Source organism: Vitis vinifera, chromosome 2 (genome assembly GCF_030704535.1).
Source record: "Vitis vinifera cultivar Pinot Noir 40024 chromosome 2, ASM3070453v1".
Lineage (NCBI taxonomy): Eukaryota > Viridiplantae > Streptophyta > Magnoliopsida > Vitales > Vitaceae > Vitis > Vitis vinifera.
The window spans coordinates 5,514,799-5,536,523 of record NC_081806.1 but is presented as its reverse complement, the minus strand read 5'-3'; the positions used below and the strand labels follow the sequence as shown (position 1 = coordinate 5,536,523).

Sequence of the window (21,725 nt, the reverse complement as noted above, 5' to 3'; positions counted from 1 at the left end):
TCTTTTTACAATAAATGTCTTTTTTAGTAATTTATTATTACTAAAAGTGTTTTTGTATTTGTGTGATATATTATCAAAAACATTAGTAGAATCACTTTTCTAGATTCTCATAAAAGTGTTTTTCACAAAAGTGTTGTAGAAGAAAACACTTCTAGTAAAAACACTCCAAGCATCATAGTTTTGAAAACCAAATAAGGAATATGCTTAGCTTGATTCAAATGAAGTTGATGTGGGATATTGGAGACTTCAACTTCAAGAAAATAATTGATAGGATTGAGATCATAAAGACTAAAAGTAGCAATTAGGGGGCTAAGAAATGTCAAAATACGTTGAGGGACACCTATTACCAACATATCATCCACATAGACAAGGTTTATGTTCATAGTTGAAGAAATTTGGAAACACAAATATAGAATTATCAACCTTAGAATAAATAAAGCCCACTATGATGAAGCATGGTTAAGCTTACTAAACCAAGCATACGCGTTTATATGACACCACAAAGGGTCTTTTTAAATTTGGAAACGTGATAAAGGTACCAAGCATCCTTAAAGCTAGGAGGTTGTATCACATAGACATGCTCCTCAAGGTCACCAGTTAACAAGAACTAACTAGCCACTAGTAAGAGCTAAGGTAAGAACCACACAAATAGTGGCAACCTTCATTATAAGAGTAAACGTCTCAAAATAGTCCTAGTCATGTATTTGATTGAATTCTTTGACGAGTAATTGAACTTTATGACTAGCAATGGAACTATCAAGTTTATATTTCAACTTAAAAAAATTACAACTGATTATATTAGCATTAGAGGAGGAACTAACTACCAATTGTCATTCTACCTAAGATCTAAGAGCTTGGTTAGCATAGTATCTATCTAACATGGATGCTTTAAGGTCTACTTGAAAGTGTAAGTCTCTACTAAAGAAACAATAGCAAATGAATTTTTTATAGAAGCATATCAATTTGTTCTAGTTGGTGTCCAAGTAGAAGCTTCATTATCAATATGTTAGTGTAAGATCATAAAGATAAAGTAATATGCACACAAAGATACATAAGGTTTTAATATGATTTGACCAATCATATTTACATTCACTAATGAGAGAAAGTCATTAATTATAAAGGATAAAAACCATATACAATTGTTAAACCTTGAAATATCAATCTCATGTTTCTTTACTTCCTGTATCCATATCTTGAACCAAGAGCCCCTCACTCTATTAGATATTTACAATTCTTTCACCCATCTCTACCTACTTAGTATGAATGTGGTTTGTTCCTAATATTATTGGATTCTCTCAATATATAAAGCCTTTAAAGGTCATATATGTTACTTTATTTTCATATGAGCTTTTCGAAACCTTAACCTCTATAGCTATTTCTTGTTATATTCTTACTTATAGAGAACATCAAGGGAAATCTCCTACCTATCTCAAGGTGGAGCATCCCCTTAATACCATGGATGAAAGGAGGGGTCATCTCCAACATGCTAAGGTAGGTGATGAGAGATCATATCCTCATTTTCACTTGTTGGCTTCGCTAACACCTCTCACATCATTAAGGGGCACTTTCAAGTAGTAGTCTTTATCTTTATTCATGAGTGGAGTTGCTTGAACTTAGTATCATTGCATTGGGTATGTATCACCTATGCTTCCCTTGAAGATGTTAGGTAGCACAATACTCGTATGCTTGGTGTTTGCCCTTGCATCAAGTACATGGGATGACTTGAGGGCTAGTATTTGGTGGCTAAAATTAGAAGCTACCACAACAAAATTGGCTCAAATACTACTACGATTATTTTGATCAAATTAAGAGGAAGAAGACCACTAAACAAGACTTGTGTGCCTATCACTACATATTTCTCTAATCACTCACTTATATGCACAAGTGTCAATATATTATTGGTTCATATACACATGACACCATCTTAGTGATCCATGAACATTTGATATTGTTTTGTTAGTTCATACTACAACATCAAATTCATTCGTATCCAAAAATCTCTATAAAGAGGCCTCCATGGTCACCATTTTAAGGGCTAACAATTTTGTCTCCTAAGGGATTTGCTCTCCATAATTTATTGACATTTTTCTCAAATCTTTCTCACTTCTCAATCCCTTCTATTTTCCCCTTAAATTGGAATATCTCACAACTCTAACCATCCACATGAAAATCTTCTTTTATCCGAGAATCTAGATATAAACACATAATAAAATGATAAAATATTCAATTTTATTTTTTTAATTTTTTTGAAAGGCTTATCAAGTTAGTCAAGGCAACTTGGAACTTTACCAATTGAAAATAAGAAAATTTTAATTTTACCTCTCTTTTTTCCACCAATGAATGGTAAGGGAAAGTTTTTTGACAAATAAGTGCAAAGCCCAACCGAAACACAAAGAAACATACATTTAATAATGATGAAAATATTAGCATTTACCAATACATTGATGGTTCGATCGATTTTACTGAAATACATATGAAACCACCTTAGTCAAAACATAATGTTTTGCTTTGACCACCAATGTTCAAAAGTAGCCTTTAAGCATATTCATCGGAGGTGGGCACTGAGGCATAACATTCAATGAAAATGTTCCCGTACACCAATCCAGCCAGTCCTCCTCCCACAAGTGGCCCCACCCAATATATCCAATTCTCTGAGAAATCGCCGCTGACCACTGCTGGACCGAATGATCGAGCCGGGTTCATTGAACCGCCGCTGAATGGACCGGCGGCCAAAATATTGGCACCCACTATGAACCCTATTGCAATGGGTGCGATTATTCCGAGTGAGCCCTTCTTGGGGTCGGCAGCGGTGGCGTAGACAGTGTAGACCAGTGCAAAGGTTATAACAATTTCCATCACTACGCCCTCAATCGCGTTCATCCCGGCGGCAACACCATGAGTCGGTATGCTCTATCAAACAAATACAATCACAGACAAGTAAAGAAAAAAAAATTAGGTACTGTTTGGCAAGTGTTTTTAAAAAAACTATGAAAAACAATTTTTAATAATAGTTTTCTAAAAATATTTTATAATATTTTATAAAATAAAATTTTATTTAAAAATTTTAAATATACTTTAAAAGTAATTTTTATACATAATATTTTATTTTTAATCATTATACATATTTATATAATTATTTTTTAAAACAATTATCAAAGAATAAGTTTAAAAATACCTTTTAAAAAATAAAAAACAAAAAAAAAATTTTGATGTTTTGTTTTAAAAAAAATAAAATATTGTTTTTAGAAATAAGTATTAAACAGACCTTAACCATAAAATTTATATTATTAACCAGAGAAATTTTATGATCAACTAATGTGCTCTTAAATATTTATATGGATAAAAATTTTGAAGAACCGTACTTACCTCCCCATTAGTGGCAAATTTAAGGAGAAGGCAAGCAACAATGGAGCCAAGACACTGAGCTATCACGTAGAAGATGCCAGTTAGGATGGTAATGTGGCCTCCGATGGCCAATCCAAAGGTGACAGCTGGGTTCAAATGACCGCCTGAGATGTTGGCAGCGATGGAGACCCCCACAAACAGAGCAAAAGCATGCGCGATGGCCACTGCCACCAGGCCAGGTGGATCCAATGCTGCATCTGATGTCAGTTTACCTACACATGTGAAAAAATAGAGTCTAGTTTTTCCAATCAAATGAATTTCAAGTTATGATATCAATTAAAAATATTTGCATGATAATGTTTTTAAAACATTATTATTTTATTTAGTTATAGCAGGCCGGTAGTATAATTTAGAGTCCATTAAAATAGTGATGGTAGAATTTCACATTTTCTTTTTAATATAGGATATTACAAACACCCTTTACACAAATACAATACACTCATGTTTTATAGGATTACGAGGTCAAACAAACAAATATTCTTTATAGGTCAAACAAATCTTTATATAGAGGTCGGAAATCGGTTCTAATACCATTTATAATAACTTGCATCCAATTATATGAATATTGTTTATTTTGGATCCAAAATGACTCTCACAACTTTAAAACTTGTTTATAAAATTAAGAAGAGTTCACGCTTATATAAGATTAGAAACTCTCTCTCATTTTTTATATAGGATGTCAAAAAGTATTTGTAACATCTCATATCAGATAAATAGAAAGTTCATGGTATTATATAAGTATGAACTTTTTTTTAACATTGTAAATGCGTTTTAAAACTGTTAGAATCGCTTTGGATACATAACGGATAATATCTACACAATTCAATGCGAATTGTTACGGTATATGTATATTAGAAATATTTTAGACTATTTCAATTAAAATTAATTATTTTAAATAATTCTTTGATTTCCTAAAAATATTTTTAACCTCCTTCAACATCATCACCAAAGAGATTATAAATCAAACAATCATCAACAACACTTACCATAAGCAATTGCGGATCCAACCCCAGCAAACACAAAAAGAAGAGTAGCATTAAACTCGGACAGATAGGCCTTGAGCGACCCGACACTGAAAGAGTCACCAAAGCTACCAAAGGCAAGCTTCACCATTTTTGGTCACTTCCCTTGACAAAGACGATGAAGCTATAAAGGAAGAAGGAATGGCACATTTACACTTTCCACGGTGCATGGTTTATATAATAGGGCTCATGGGCATAGTGCTTACCAAGCTAGGCCATAGCCGGCACCGACCATGGCCCGATCGATATGCTGGTGTGGTATGATTGGCCGTCGACTAACCGACTTTTGTTATATTAATAAGCATTATGGGCATAATGACAACTAACTTAACTAGTAATTTATGGAGAAGGGGACAACAGTTTGGAGGCCTTGTCGAGATAAGCACATTACAATGGTATATTATTAAAGAAGGTTCATTCATTTCAAGATGATGGAATGTGATGTCCTTAACCTTAAAGAATATATTGGATAAATTGATTGAGATTGGTCCATTCACAACTAACAAAAATAATTGTACCCTGAAAATAGCTTTGGTTTTTTTTTTTTCTATTTTTATAATAATTTTGTTTTTGTTTTTTTGTTTTTTGTTTTTTTTTTTTTTTGTACTTAGGTTTAATTTCTTTTTGATAAAGTTTTTTTTTTCTTTTTTTATTTAGTGATTGGAAATTTATATACATCAAAAGTTTAAATTAGATGTTACATGTCTTATCAAATTAATGCCTAAATAAAATTTTTATTTTTGATTTTATTGTGAAATAATACATAAATATAATTAAAAACTTATATATTTTCAAATTACCAGATTTTTATATAAAAATTAAAATAAATGAAATAAATATGAAATATCATAGAAAATTAATTTATTAATTTAAATTTTATTTTTATTTTTTTCCTCAAAATTTTCAAAATTAAGGGGGTATTTGGTAAAACATAATACTTATCACTTAATGACTTAAACTGATTTTAAATTAGAATATAATTGTTGACTTAAAACTTATTACCTTATTTTTACTTTGAGTATTAAAGTTAATTGATAAAATTAACTTATAACTTATTCAAAACCATTCAACATACATATTTATTTTCATAAATTATAATTGAGGCAAATAAAGTGAAGTAATAGTCTTGAATAACAAAAGGGATTATAAAGGTAATTAAAGTAAATAAAGATAAAAATATGAACTTTAAAATAAATTATTTTTTTATTTATTAATTAAAATTATTTTATCAAGTATGTTTAATTTATTTGATTATTTAAAATTTAAATTAAATTATTAAGTCATTTTTAATTATTAAATTAATTTATTAAATACTCGATAGGTATACCTTTAATGGTTTTACAAAATATCATCTACGTCAGTACTTTCATCTATTTATTTATTTATTGTTGCAGTAGTGAGCATGATGATGATGCAAGGACCCAATAAACTTAAAAGTGGACTCATGATGATGGATTGTTAATGGGTGGGCCATGTATGTTGCTTTAAATTATTTTTCCTTTTTGATACATTTAGAACGAAGACATAAAGAGTCCAACATGAGGAAATGGAGGGAAATTACCTACTTTTCAAAAGATTTGTGAAAGAAAATGTAATTATCCATCACATAAAAGGTAGTTGTGTGAATTATTTTATTAAATTTCGGTTTAAAAATTTGTGTTCCGTTGACGACTTCAAAGACAACCAATCATGTAATACCACGATGATTAGGGCGGTCTAGTGTAGGCCCTTTGGAGTTCGTGCCTTGTTTTTGTTTTTGTCCGTTTTTGGAATGGTAGTTAGAAAACATACTTCCCTTTGCATTGCTTCAAAAATTACATAAAGAAGGAAAGTATAAAAATAAATAAATAAATTATTTTTATCTACTATTTTTAATTTATTTAATTTATTTTAACTTTTAATATAAAAATTAAATAATTTGAAAATATGTAAACTTTTAACTAAGTTGAATTATATTTGATTTTTTTTTTTTACTATTTTTCATAATAAAATTGTATATAAGAAATTTGTTTTTCTTAAGGAAAGCAAAAGTAAAAATTTGAAGTAATTAATGAAAATAAAATGTAAAAAATAATTTTAAATTCAATAAATTATTTTTATATTGATGATGTAGTAGGTTAGTAAATTATGATGTACTTACTTTCATAGGTTGAATCAATAACACTACTTTGAATTTTATCAAAATTGAATTGAGATCGGTTTTTATCAAATTCAAAGAAAGTATGCATTTAATTAGTAAAATTTTTTGAATGACTTATATATATAAAAAAATTAAGTTAAAAATTATGGATAAAAAAAAGCTTGAAAAATCGCGCAACCATAGAGTTGATTAAGGATGAGCATTTAAATGGCCTAAAGGGTGTTAAAACGCTCTTCAATGACATTCAAACGCCGCATTTGATATTCAAATGTCCGTTTCAAGTTTTTATATTTCCTTCTTTGTTTTAACACAAAAATTACATTTTTTAATGTTTTAAAATTGGAAAACTCTGCATGATTAACTCCTAAGATTTTTTAAGTATAAATAGATATATTTATTTATATTTAAATATGGATTCTAAAACACTTCTAAAAATACAACCATTATCAAAATTTGCACCTCAATTTCTCAAACCTTTCAAGATATTTTTTCAAAAGAACTTTTTTATTAAAGCAAATGTTAAAAATTCACATCATATAAATTTTGATAAAGGTTCTGAGAAATTCACTTAGAAATATGGAAGGAGTGTTACATTGAGAATGCAAAAAATGAATATAGGTATTAACGATATAAGATCGTAAGAAGTAAACACATCCAATAAAATAAAACTCAATAAAACTGTGTATCCATGCGTGGTTTTTTACACTTAAAAGTTTCTAATTGATATTTTAATGTTAGATATTATGTTTGTTTGTGTGCTTGAACATATATATGTATAACTTTGTGTCAAAAAATAACTTTATATTTGTTCGATTAATTTTATTAATTTAACTTATAATTTTAAAAATATTAATATAAAATTAAAGAAAAAAAATTGATTGGCTAATTTCATTCACACCTGTGGAGATTTAGTGCAATTACATTATGCATTAAGCCATTATTGGTTTTTGATTTCGTGGGTTAGCACCCTATAAATATATTTCACCTGTGAATTTATTTATAAAATAAAATAAAATTTATTTTTAAAGAATTATTCAATACACTTACCTAAAATTTCTCCAAAAATATATTTTATAAATGGAATAAATCTTTAGAAATGTTCACCAATAAAATTTGAAAATAATGATGGTTATTACACTAAACCTTATAAAGTATGAGTGAAATTAACCCATGAAATGATATTATTTTTTATTAAGAATTTGTTGTTATTTATGAGAAAGGATATTTCATATTTAATAAAAAATTTATAATCCTTGTATCATCCTTTGAAACTTTAACTCAAGTTTCCAACTAAGATAAATAATAAGGATCCTTCTACACCACTAAATCGATACTTATGGAAAAGCAAGACCAATCACAACGTGATATATATATAACTTAGTTTCATTACTTTGTATACCCAACTTTCGACTTATTATTTCAATTTTTTTTTGTAACATTTGTACATATATTTATATCTCCATCCAACAACCTCAATCTTATCACCCGGTGACCTAAAAGTTTCCAAAAAAAAAATAGGAAAGCTTGCTCATAAAGTATTTTTCTTTTTAGTATTTTTTGTAAAAAGATATTTTCCAAAATTAATTAATGTTATAGTTTTGAATAAGAAAAGCAAATGGCAGGTGTAATAGATCAATCACATGGTGTGAAGCATACCCACCCACCCTCTAGTAGAGGGCATTTTAGAAGGCAGGCAGAAGCATCTAAACCAGACTTCAATGGGAGTATTGAATTGACAGCTTTAATGAGAAAATGAAATCCAAGCTACAGGCCACTCCATCCCATGTTTTCTTAACAAGGGCAGAGTCTAATCCTTTTCTGTCACTATCATAATCATCATCAAAAAGACAAAAAAATCCCAAAACTTTGCTTATAAGCATGTCTAATGTGGAATGCAACGTTTTGATTCTACATTACAAGGTATCACACCAACAGCTAAGAACCCTATTGTATTTTGTAGTTTTAAAACACTTCAAATGCTTTATTTGAAGCTAAAATCTTATAACTATTTTTAAAAACTAATCTAAAAAACAATTTTTTTAAAATTGTTTGATGATGTTTTGTAAAATATGTCGGTTTGAGTACTTAAAATATTTTTAAATGTTTTTTTATTTTTAAAAATAAATTTTATGTGTAGTATTTTATATTTAATATTTTTTCATATTTATGTAATTATTTTTTTAAACAATTTTCAAAAAACCAGTCAAAACAATTGAAAATAGCTAAAATATATATATATATAAATACCATATTTTATGTTTTTAAAAAGATAAAATTGTTTTTTATTTTTTTGTTGTCCAACATATTATTTTGTTTTTTATACAAATGAAATTTTTTATACTTATTGATATATTTCAAAATTTTAATTGGATTTAGTTGTTGACATCTAAAATCAATTGATGTTTAGTGAATATATTAAACCTTTTATAATAATCATTGTTTAAGAACGATATTATTCCACCTCAACAATCCAGTTTAATGAGGGTATGCTAAAACTGCTAAACCTTCTACGACACCAATTATTGAATTGAGTTTTAATCACATCATCTAAAAATTAATTGATGCTTTGTGAAAATATACTAAGTTTTTTTATGACATTCAATCACTATTATTTGAGCTACTTATTATTAAACTTAGCATTGTTGTAGCTCCAATAACTATATTAATATTAGAAAATATCAAGGCATCGATTTGATATATACTCAATTTGTAATTTTGACCATTGAAAAAATAATCTAAAATCTAGACCTTAGATGAGGGTATGAATAAGAGTGATCAAGATAAAAATAAATAATAAAATATATATATATATATATAATCAAGTGCAAATAAATAACCAAAAATATAAAAGAATTACATTAAAGTACAAATGAATGGGACAGGGTGAGGTACAAAGCAATGAAATCAATTTTATACATATGGTATGTTGTGATTTGTCGCATTTTTCGGTAAAGATTGGCTCATTAAAATATTATATTGAAACTTATGATATATTATTATTAATATTATTATCATTATTATTTCATATAAATTATGAATGAAAGATGAATTATATTCGCAAACTTATTTTCATACCAAATATTTCTATGATAGGTTCTAATCTTGCTATCTTATATATAAATGTAAAATCAAAAGTATTCCCAAACAGGCATAAAAATAATAATAAAAAAAAAAAAAATTGGATTCTCAAAATCCCAACTAGACAAACTCAGAGATGACCCCAATTAAGCGAGGATAAATGCATCATGCCTAGCAAAGCTACAACTTGTAGACTTTTCAGGGGTGTGTTGATCATAGCCAGAAATTGTCAACAAGCTCTGATGAGCTACTCATAGCTAATATGATGCAAAAGCCTCATCACAACTCCAAAATTCATTCATCTCCACAATTTTCCTGATGAATATGTCCAAAATGAATTACTTTTAAAGCTAAAGGCTTTAGCCCATGCTTAGCTAAGATGCGAGGGTGGTCCATGATTTAGGCTTGGATTAGACTGATATTTTTAAAATTTAATAAGTGCTTTTTCACATGTGTTCGAGTATATTTGTTAAAAGAGCTTATCAGTTATCACTTAGAGTTAGTACATGCTAGTGGTCCATGGTTGATATTTTTAAAATTTATTGCAGAGTTTGGGTTCAAAGTGGCCCTTAGGGCCATTAAAGTACACAACCAGGGCAAATTTATTTTCTTGACTTATGCTTCGTAAAGGTACCACCGTGTATGCATTTTATGTACGATGCAAAAATTTCAAAATATTATCTATATTTTTAATTATTACTAAAATATTTTATAAAAAAAAAAAAAAAACAATTGAAAACGCTTATAATATGTTTATAAAATAATTTTTTTAACAACGGTTTTCTGAGTTAGAAAATTATTTTATATCCTAAACCGTTTTTAAGAATAATTTTCAAATAGGGTCGTAACTTTTTATAGTAATTTTTATTTTCACTTAGATCGAAAGCAATTTCATATAAAAAAAGTTATAATTATATTTAAAAAATTATGGAATTATGGGTTGCTTCAATTTCAATTCACAACTCATTTAAAAATAACCCTTTCTTTAAAAAAAAAAAAAGCTTTAATAGAACCAGAGTATAAACTTTTAAGAGGATATTGTAGTTTAAATTCAATTATGTGGTGTTTGTTTTTTTACTTAATTTTAAATAAAACTTTAATACTTAATAATATTAAATATTAGGTGGTTTGTTTTTGTACTATTTTATTTATATTAAGTATTAAAAGTAAATAAAAACTAATATGTTATTTTTTCTATTTAAAAAAAAATACATATTTTGATTTTTTCTATTTAGTAAAAAATTTATAATAAGTTATGAAGAAATAAAAAAACAATCAATCTAAATTTTGAAAACAAATTATTTTTAATAAAAAGCCAAAAAAAAAATAAAGCAAGTTTTTGAGGTAAATAGTTGGTTGAGTACTAAAATTATAATTTTCAAAAATATTTTTCATCACATTGCTGTGGCAAGGAAGTGGGAATAATGATATATAGAATGTCCTGAACAGGAGGAGGATAATCTCAGCCCATACAAGGAGTATAAGTATCCAAGCAGCCAAACTGACACCAGGGATTGGGTAACTGCTTCCAAGACTTGACAGTTTTTTTCCCTCTGAGAGAGAAAGAGAGGGTGCAGAGGCAAATTAAATTCCCTTATTCAATGCTCTCAACAACACAAAAGTGATCGAATTTAATTCTAACAGCAACCTGGTCCCACTTTTTTGGGTTAAGTGTAGGTAAATGGCTTCACATTCTTCTCTCAAATTCAAATTCATCTGCACGCTTCTATTCAATAAAAAAAACCAGTCATTCAAAGCTCAACCCCATTAAAGAACCATCTCTCTCCATGCCCGTCTCTCAATCTCTGTCCCATGTTTATTATCATTTGCACTCATTGTTTTCAGTTTTCTAAAATATTAATAGTTATAATAGTAAAGTTTTCCTTACCATAAAAAGATTTAAAATTTTTTTTTATTTTTTTATGTAGAAGAATGATGTGAGGGTTTGGGATCAGCTATAGATATTTGTAAGAAAAATAATGGATGGTTTCAATGTAGAGGAGGATGAAGAAGCAGCTGGGAAGAGAGGAAGTGGAGATCCCTCGGCATGTTCCCATGGCCATGCTCGACACAGGCGTTCTAAAAGGTCCAATTTATCGTTTTGATTTTATTTTACTTTTGTATGTTCTGTAAAAGTGGGTAATCAGAATGTTGAGCAACTCTATTTTTAGGGAGTTTGGAAGAAGAGTTTTTTTTTTTTTTTTTTTTTTTCCACAGAAAATTTATTATTCTTTCATGTATATGTTGAACTGAAAGTGGGTGATCAGATTCTGAGATGCTTGGAGGATATGATTTTTTTTCTTTGTAATTAAATGGGTGTTTGGGTTTCTATTTCTGTTCATGTGCTTGTGTTTGTCGGTGCCTACAGTTTAAAATATTGACTTGTTGGGTGGTTTCATTTTCGTCCTTTAAGTTAGGGATGATTCTAATTATGTATGCTCTTTTGTTTATTTATTTTCTGATTATATAGTGTTTCCATCAACTACCTTAAGGTGTCCTCTTTTAGATGGTCTGAGTTCTTTGAAGTTCATTCATAGGTGGATGTGAAAGTCGAATCTTGAAGATGAATGTGCTTTGAATCAATGAACATTTTAGGGCTCATGAGTGCTGATGATTAATGTGAGTTGGTGGGAGAGAGGAGAATAGTACGGGTGATTAACTAGTCGGTGTATTTGAAACAAGCAGCCATGGAAAAGCAATTGAAATTTAATCAAGTTTAAGATGTCTTTGATTGAAAGAAAAAGAATCCATTGCTGTCTTCCCCATAGGATTTTCCCTTTGTCCTTGTTCTGTTTTTTGCTTAGATTCTCCATAGATATTGAAATCAGCATTTCTTATATTCACTCACATAGCATGCTAATCAGGCATCGCCTCTCCTTTTAGCATTCTTAATGGGATTACAGTTTTTTTTTCAGTGCATCTGACAAAAAATTGGATGTTTCAAGAGGTGGAGTTTCTTGTTCCACACGGAGAGACTTGAAGGAATCGCATAGAAGGCCTCATGTAACAAATGTTTTCATAGTCTTCTCATTTGATTCTTATCATAATCATGTATGATGATAATGCTTGTAAACTAAGGACTACTGATCAATTCATGATTTTTTTTTTATTGAACCATACAGGAATTGTCACCTTCAACAAGGACTCACGCGGCGCCAAGTACTCTTCATGAACACCCTGGTCATATTAAGAGGAATACTTCATCAACCCATCGAACCTCCTTGGAGAAAGACGTAAGCATATGATTTGAATTCCTTTTCTTTCACTAAACTGGATTTACATGAATCCATGCTTTTCTTTGCAGTGAGATGTTGGATTCTATGGATCTGTTTCTGACCATGTTTGTAGTCACATCTTCACATCTAGTATTTATTGGAAACATATCGTAAATAATAAATTCTTTTTCCTTGCAAGATGTTTCATTCCTATGAATAAAACATTTTTTTAGGACCACTGAAACATTTGTCCTCAGAATATGATGCTCCCAGTTCACAAATTTTTATCCCAAATTTTCAAAAGCCTTTTAATTTTTCACCATGAAGTTCCATATAAAATTGGTTCCTTTTCTTATTGGGTATGGCAGTGTTGAGGGAAGATATTTTCTAAACAATATCCATAGATGAGGCTGCAATATGAGCAAAATATCCTTATGCTCAAAAACGATATACGTTTTTAAGAATCTGTCTGGTCCGAATCTTTGGGTAATCCATGCTGACTATAGAATATAGCATGTATTTCCTTGTCAATGCCAGATGGCTAAAACCCCTATGCTTGTTAAATAATCTATCGGAAACAATTCTCAGTTTCCATATAACAATGTTTATAAATCTAACATATTCTTGCTGCAAATTATGTATTAATTTGCAGATTGAGCAGCTGCAATTGCGTTTGCAGCAAGAGAAATCCATGCGCACTATGCTTGAGAGGGCGATGGGTCGAGCTTCTAGTACATTGTCACCTGGGCATAGGCATTTTGCTGCTGAGGTAAATTTGCCTCTGGGAACCGACTCTCAGAGAGATTTTGCTAAATATTTAACTATTGCTGATTGAAAGTTACGTTATGATTTAAAGCATTAGGGACAGAAAATAGCATATTTATTGAGTAGAAAATCTTGAACCTTCATGCTTCTTCTTACTCATTTGCCAAAGAGGGTGCCGCCCTTTCCTGATGGCTTACCTAAATATAAATACTTGTGGAACAGAACATGAGCAAGAAGGCATGAGCAGTTATATGTAACCTGAACCCATCTTCACTTGCATGTTTCCTATCGATACTCTTCCTAGGCTTCCTACTACTTTGCTTGAAAAAGTAGGATTATCCGTAAATGGGTTTGAACACCTTTTTTCTCAAGGGTTTTGGTTGGTTCAGTCTCTGCATTCCTACAAATCAGTTATTAAAGCATATGAATACTGCTCTTATACTCACCAAGTATTCTCACCATATTACTTTGTCAATTCAGATTGTACATGCCAAAGCTTTGCTATTTTAATTCATGACCCACAATAAATAGGATAAGTAGAATTAGATCCTTGATACTCTTTTTCATTTCAGACGAAGGAGTTGATTGCTGAGATTGAATTACTTGAAGAAGAGGTTGCAAATCGTGAACAACATGTTCTCACTCTCTATAGGAGCATTTTTGAACAATGCGTTAGTCGACCGCCTTCTGAGCAAAGCTCAAGCATGGCTTCTCCTGCCCATACAAAAAATGAATCAAGGAAACACCCAAGTATAATTTCAAGTGCATTTTGCTCCTCAAAGAAGTTCCCTTTGCGACCTTTCCAAGTTCTGACTTCTATGAATGACAAGGGAAAAAAAACCTCAATGTTGCAGTCCAAGAGTAAACATGCTTCATTGTTAAGTAGCAAAGGCAGCATTCATTTTGAGAAGACTTGTTCAGACACTGATAAGGTAGTATACTTTTTATACTTCTCCTTTATCATTTTTCAAATGTGAATCTCATGTGTGGTTGTTACATTTGATTTTATTTAATATCATATCTTCCAGTATCTAAAAATTGCCGTATTCCATTTCTATCTTCTTTTTCCAACTTGCTAAATATATGATAGTTCTGTTTCATGTGAAGTGCATCTTTTTGCTGCATATTTATATGTATGATTTATTAGCTTAAAGATAACATCTTCCTCGTACTTCTCATAATTATGGCATCTTTATTTCTGGTAAAAATCGGGTTTAACAAAAGTTGTTGACTCCTTATATATGCATTCAGAGTTATCATTTCTAAAATTATGTTGAATGCGTGAAACATTGTATGGTTCATGGACTAGTGTTTTTTTTCCCCAAAATAAAGGGCACTAGTTTAGAAGGTTGGGTCCTGGTTCACTCTATTAAACAGAACCATTTGAACAAAGAAGAATGAAACAATTACAGCACTAGAGACCTGTTGGCTTCCCTGGAGAAAGAAGAAACCTAGCTGTCCAAGAAGACCTTATGTCAGTGGAAGCCTGATTCAGATATTTGAATTAGACCTTGATTAGCAAGTCCACACCTGGACATATTTAGAAGTTAAACCAGAAGAAAAATGGTTGTACTTCCAGAACCATACAAAACGGAAAAATTGTTCAGATCATGAACAGAACCAGAAAGCCATGAGAGACAAGCACCATCAGAATATACACCCCAATTTGATGGAGTATACTGAGATGACTTGGATTAAAGTTCCTGAATGCACGAAGGTGTAATGGAAGGCAAGTTTGTTCCCAACTAGTAAAACCTTAGGAACTGCACCTTATGGGGGGGGTGGCCCATCAATTAAGTAAATGGGATGGGCTTATAAACGAGTGTTAAGCTCCATAAAATAAACCAAAAAACATAGATCCTTTTTATTTTGTGAATACAAAACTTTCCAGTGAGGGGAACTAGAAGTGAAAAGGAAATAGAATAGTTACGCTGCTTTTTATTTATTATTTGAAAATAATTTGTTGTATTTCCATACCACCTGAGCTAAGTCTGTTTTGTACTACAAATAGAATCATCTTGTAGACAAAAATCGCAATGAAATACTTTTGTTTTCTTACTATTTGAATGGGGACTCTCTGTTTTTTCTCCATGCTTTTTGAATGAAGTTTAATTGGTAATATGGATAGAGTATAGAATTTCAAGAATTGATAGCATTTGTCACCTTTGTTATCATTTTGCATACCACTAAAATATTTACAATGGATTTAGTAAATACTCCACTATACTGGAAAGATTTTTGCCTTAAAAAAGCTATTAAAACAGAATGTAATTTTCCCATGACTTCATTTCCATGGAGCATTAAAACACCCTTGTAGCATGTGCACATAACTAGTTCTAGTTATGTTTAATTCAATTTATTGGTTGGTCATGTAATTGCTATTTGGTTGAGCTTCTTATCTCACTTGTTTATGTCAGGTGCATGAAAAGTTACCAACCATGGACAGAAGTATGCTGCGGACTCTGAAAGATCATCTCTACCAGTGCCCAAGCAAATTGTCCGAGGAAATGGTCAGGTGTATGGCTGCAGTATATTGCTGGCTTCGTGGTGCGGCATCTGTGAATCCAGAGAAAAATCGATCACCGTTATTGTCAAGGTCATCCACTAATGTTATACTCCCTCGTCGTGGTATTGAAGAAGACCGGGAATGGTCTTGTAAATCTGTGGTAGAAATATCTTGGATATCAACAGACAAAAGTCAATTCTCTCGTGCATCGTACGCCATCAACAACTATAGGTAGGTATTGGTCACCCAAGTTCAGTGCAATGAGACAAGAGGGTACGAATCAGTCTGCCATTTGTTTAAAAGAAATTATGGAGTCTATCTAGGCATTGAGCTGGGAAGATAATGAGAGATCCCTGGGTACTTAGGCCCGCTCCATTTCATGCCTTGTTGTCCATCCTACTGGTGTAACACATTTAAAGAGGGGTCAGTGTTCTATGAACAGTGAGATAATCGCCCCTATGGAATGGTTTAATCAATCCAGCCCAGTTTCAATTTTCAAGGTCATAAATTATTTCTGCTTTTCTTTTTTTGAGGTAGATGGGAGTGTTCTAATAGCGCAGATTGCAACTGCCACTCACAAGAGTGACAGTTGCACTGGTTGAACCATGGACGGTCACCCTTCTTTGTCCTGAAACAAAAGTAATGGTGCATTAGATCTTCCCTTATATTGTACCTATTGTATCCTATGCAGGAGTCCTGACTTAGAACTGTTTCTCGTTCTCCTTTTTATGATTTCAGAGTTCTCGTGGAACAACTGGAAAAGGTGAATGTCAGCCAGATGGAAAGCAATGCCCAAACTGCATTTTGGGTTAATGTGTACAATTCTCTAGTTATGCATGTAAAGAACTGCCTTACTAGTAATTAGTTTGTCCTACCAGTCTGTACCTATGTAAGTGTTTTACCTCGGACTTGTGCAGGCATATCTAGCATATGGAATTCCCCACAGTTCGATTAGAAGGTTGGCCTTGTTTCACAAGGTAGTGCACTTCTTTTTTCCAAAATCGGTTTTGGTTGTAAAGAATCTTTTGCAATTAAACAAAACCTTTGAAACTCTTTCAAAAGCAATTCCATTGATATAATTTCCCTCAACCGGGTTCTGTTTCTATTTCTGCCACTACTGTGGTTTGATGAAACATGTTCTTCACTTCATTCATTCTAGGATTGGGGGAATAATTCTTCTCAGTAGTTCAAATGCTATTGTTCCTTCCCACTTAGCCATGGAGCAAACAAGCGCTGCTACAGGCAGCGGAGACTGATAATCCGTGGTTCCTTTGAAATGCAATCTCTTATGTGGATTTCATTTGTTGTCCTATCCTTTGAATTTGAAAAATCATCAAAACATATGTTTTGATCTAAAATTGATGGAGGCCATATTTCAAAAGGAAAATGGCTTATTCGCTGAAGGGTTCCACAGGCATTCCTTAGTTGCTGGAGTCCTCTTGCATTTTTTGATAAATTTTTCTTCTTTTAATTTTTTAATCAAATAAAGAATTGATGTGTTTCTTTGGTGTAGTACAGGCTGCTTACAACATTGGAGGGTACATCGTAAGTGCAAATGCCATAGAGCAGTCAATATTTTGCTTCCGTACACCCCGAATTGGCCGGGTACTGACCTTACTTCAACAGGCATCCACACATAGGACATGTATTTGTGGCATTTCTTGGTTGGATCTAAAAATCATCCTGAGAAAAATCTATATAGCTGATGTCTGTTACTACCAACAAAAGCTTTTTCTTGAAATTTCTGGATTACAGTTTATTTCTTGTCCCACCTATCATTTTACTGACATGTCATGGATTGAATCATGTATAAAAGACAAAACAATTCAGAAATCTAGTCATGATTTTAACAGATGATCATATTTGGTGTTAGAGTTTAGATCTTGGTGTGGTTGTCATTGCATTTACCTTGAAAATATTACTGAACTGTGCATTTTATCCCAACCTTGATGTTTGTTTGGATCTCCTAAAATGGTAGTGAAAGGAAAACATGTAGGAAGAATCTAAGATTTTCCTATGTATTTGTTCTATCATGGAAAATCAAAGGAAAGAAAATGTTATAAAAGATCGTCTAAAATTTGTATATTTCAAATTCTTCACTCTCTATATAAAAGATAAATAAAACCGAAGAAGAATGAGAGAAAAAAATTGTTTAACCTTTTTCCTCCATTATTCTTTTGTCCTTCCCCTTTTCCTTATTTTTTCCTGTCGTGCTTTTCCTCAAACTTTCTATGATCCAAGTAAAGCCTAATAACAAAACTCATTCTCACATAATTAGAAGGGAGCATAATGTGCAAAGATTTGGTTACTAATTAATTCAATATCTTTTATTAGCCAGTCAGCCCCAAATAGGTTTTTTCTTAGCTTTATTCTAGCTCTTGTAGTCTGTATTTTAGTCTAACACATTCATAACCTAATGGAAAGGATTTTTTTTTCCTTTTTTATAATGTACTTTTCCCCTTTCCTGATCAGCTATAGGAATATTGGAGAATATACTTTGTTTGCTTCTCCTTTTCTGTATACTAGAAAGTGGTAGTTTATTAGAATCTGTATACTAGAAAGTGGTAGTTTATTAGAACCAATGGGCCAAAGTCATCAGCGATTTTAACTTAATAGTTCACCTATGAGATACAGCTTGGTTCACTATCTGAATGTTGTTATTATTATTATTATCACCAATGAAATTGCAGTCCCTTATCCTCACCCTTCTTTCTTTTGTGTTGAATATAGTGGCTTGAGACCATCCTTTCAACGGCCATGAGGAAAAAATCTGGTGAAGAAAGGCAACTCATCAGCTCAAAATTTGGTCTTCCGAGTTCTCAACCCCTTGTTTGCTTTGCACTTTGTACTGGAGCTTTTTCTGACCCCGTGGTAACTTCTTTCTTCTATTACACATCTTTTTACACAGTAATGCAGCTTGAATGTCACTGGTTAATGGTTATAGGCTCCTGTATTTTCACTATCAGTTGGTTTGGGTACAAGTTACCAATGTTTTTTCGCTTAAATTATTTCCATACGTGTGCTATTCCAGCTGAATATGGCATTAAATTAATTTGTTCTCAATTTGTAGTTGTTGAACTACTGGTTAAACTACATTCAGTTAAGTTGCAATGGACCTTAATTGGCATTTGGATGTCATGCTGAAATCTGAAGGATTTCTTCATGTTGTATTATTTTTTTTACTGTATGGTTTAGGATTCCAATCATTATCTCATCTGCATATTATTTGGTTTGACAATTTCACCATGGTGCACTACCAACTAATGCATTAAAATGTGATGGACTTGTTCAGTTTTCATGAGATGTCCCAATGTACCCTAACAGAAAGTCTACTGTAAAATTGGGTTGATTTCTCAAAGCAACTTTAAGGAAAAATGAATAGCAGTGACCATAAGGGCAATCTTCAGGTTATTTTCAATGGGGCATGGGGAGTGAAGGTGAAAATACTGTGGTTGGGGATGTGATATTCAACATAATACTTCTACATCAACCTCTAGTTTAGCTTTAGCTTTTTCCCTTCAATTTCTCCCCCCTAGACTGCCGGTTCCTGCTCCTTTGAACAAGACTAGAATTGCTTTAGGTCATTTCACATGGGCATAATTTAGTGAAGGTATATGAACACTTGCATTGAACTTTGATTGTAAGACATTTTTCCATGAAATTTGCTTCCATACTAAGCATTGGTTCTGATGCCAATATACTAGACACAGTTGATTCTTGCAATTTTTTTTTTCCTAGCTGAAAGTCTACACTGCTTCAAATATTAAAGAAGAACTGGAAGTGGCAAAAAGGGAGTTTCTTCAAGCAAATGTAATTGTGAAGAAGTCAAGGAAAGTGTTTCTACCAAAGGTGCTCGAAAGATTCGCCAAGGAAGCCTCGATAAGCTCTGACGATCTTCTCAAGTGGGTCACTGAAAATGTTGATAAGAAGCTCCATGATTCAATACAGAAGTGCATTGACCATAAAACCAACAAGAAGGCATCTCAGTTCATAGAATGGTTACCTTACAATTCAAGGTTCCGCTACGTGTTTACAAGGGATTTAACAGAGAAGCCATGGTGGGTATAATATTCTTTTTTCAACGCTCAAGAATGTTTATGCATTTCTTTAACACAAATTGATGAATATTGTTTCAGATGAAACAGCCAGGAACTCAAACATCAATTCTTCAAATGTGATCTTCCTTAATGTACAATGATTGTTTGATCATCATTATGTAAGATAAAACTTTGCACTCCTGTGATCTGAATTGGTTCATGGTATTTTGTGGAGTACCATTGTAATTTTAGTTGATATATTTAGTTCATTATAAGCTTCACATCATTATTGCATGAGATAACACTCAAGTTCATTGTTGGGCAACTGAATCTGACACCTATGTTTCTTGTAGAGGGGCATCAATCCCTTAGGGCAAAGACAAAAACCCTTATTTTTCAAACCGTTTTGTCTTTATTGCCAGTGTTATTTAATGTACATGAACATCTTGAAATACCTTTCTTACAATGCGTTGCTTCCTGGAAAGTACCCTAGTGTGAGCACAAGATAGTGATGCTGATTAGACTAATGACTCTGCACAGCTTCTAAGTTTGTGTCCCAACTTATATTTGGCCCTGTGGCTGAAATACAAGGAAACAGCAACAGAGACAGTGTGCCCTCCATTTGAATGCCCAACCAATCTTCATATATGGTAATGGAGCTATTATTTCATGTGGGTTTTGGGGTATTTTCTCTCTAAGAATCCCATCTTCATATTCTTTTCAGGACTGAACACAATAAAGATCAACTACGTAGGCTAAGGCTGTTGCCGGATTTGTTACTCAGTGGCTAGATAAAGTCTTGGATGACAAGAAATTGCAGAAACCATGGCCAGAAATATACTCAATAGGGGTGTGATATTTCACACTGAAGAGAGGAAAAAGTCGCTGACATTATATATATATATATATATATGTTCGATCCCTGTTAGCCCATGTTGTGTTCTTTCTAACAATTAAAATTGTTGCAGTTTTGAATATGCCGAAAACCATGAAGAATCTCACTGGATAGCCACTGAATAAAGCTCCTCTACATATGATCCATTAAGATTCATTCATCTCATGATTTTATTCTTTACTGCAATATATTTTACGTGTACAAAACGCCAAGATCAGTGCCTAGAGCTCCAGCTCCAGTACTCAAAGGCCACTAACCTCCAGCAGAGTGAAGTTTGCACATGGATAGATTTGTCCAGGCCCTTTAACATTTATGGGTGGAAGCCACCATCTTGCAAAAGCAACACTCTAGTATTATGAGAAAATTTGTAATTATCTCGTGGAAAACGCATCCTTTGTCCTAATATGCAATTACTGAGATCATAGACTCAACACTGCACAACCCATTATGCAAAGATGGCAGGGATGTTGATGGATACCAAACAAAGCCATACAAAAATGGTCATCTGACTTTTAAGTGCCTAGATATAGGGTAGTACCACAACTTCAAGAATCCCATTCTAGAAATGTTTGTCAATACTGGGGGAAAGCTTCATTAAAACCCACCAATAAGAGCATGAAGAAACTTTCTTCTCACTAGTGGGAAGGTGGGCTCAAGAGACT

At 31.9% G+C, this 21,725-nt stretch overlaps 2 protein-coding genes across 7 annotated transcripts; one reads left to right on the top strand and one right to left on the bottom strand.

The window, feature by feature from the left end:
* Positions 1–2,411: 2,411 nt before the first annotated feature.
* LOC100258739 (probable aquaporin TIP-type) lies at positions 2,412–4,573 on the bottom strand. Its single transcript, XM_002277868.5, has 3 exons — positions 4,392–4,573; positions 3,367–3,617; positions 2,412–2,910 (listed from the first exon to the last, which is right to left on the bottom strand). Exons 1-3 carry the CDS (start codon positions 4,516–4,518, stop codon positions 2,536–2,538), a joined length of 753 nt encoding a protein of 250 aa, XP_002277904.3. The 5' UTR covers positions 4,519–4,573; the 3' UTR covers positions 2,412–2,535.
* Positions 4,574–11,160: 6,587 nt separating this feature from the next.
* Positions 11,161–20,454, top strand: LOC100245142 (uncharacterized). Of its 6 annotated transcripts, none has more exons than XM_059733760.1 (12): positions 11,161–11,322; positions 11,574–11,731; positions 12,561–12,648; positions 12,768–12,878; positions 13,513–13,629; positions 14,198–14,557; positions 16,043–16,362; positions 16,870–16,969; positions 17,049–17,108; positions 17,650–17,736; positions 18,862–19,002; positions 19,870–20,454. In XM_059733760.1, exons 2-12 carry the CDS (start codon positions 11,625–11,627, stop codon positions 20,197–20,199), a joined length of 1,821 nt encoding a protein of 606 aa, XP_059589743.1. In that variant the 5' UTR covers positions 11,161–11,322; positions 11,574–11,624; the 3' UTR covers positions 20,200–20,454. The 6 variants fall into 6 exon arrangements, with proteins under 6 accessions (XP_059589743.1, XP_059589737.1, XP_059589746.1 ...); XM_059733754.1 differs by having other exon boundaries at positions 11,188–11,322; positions 12,549–12,648; XM_059733763.1 differs by lacking the exon at positions 11,161–11,322 and having other exon boundaries at positions 11,354–11,731; positions 19,870–20,189; positions 20,268–20,454.
* Positions 20,455–21,725: the final 1,271 nt, after the last annotated feature.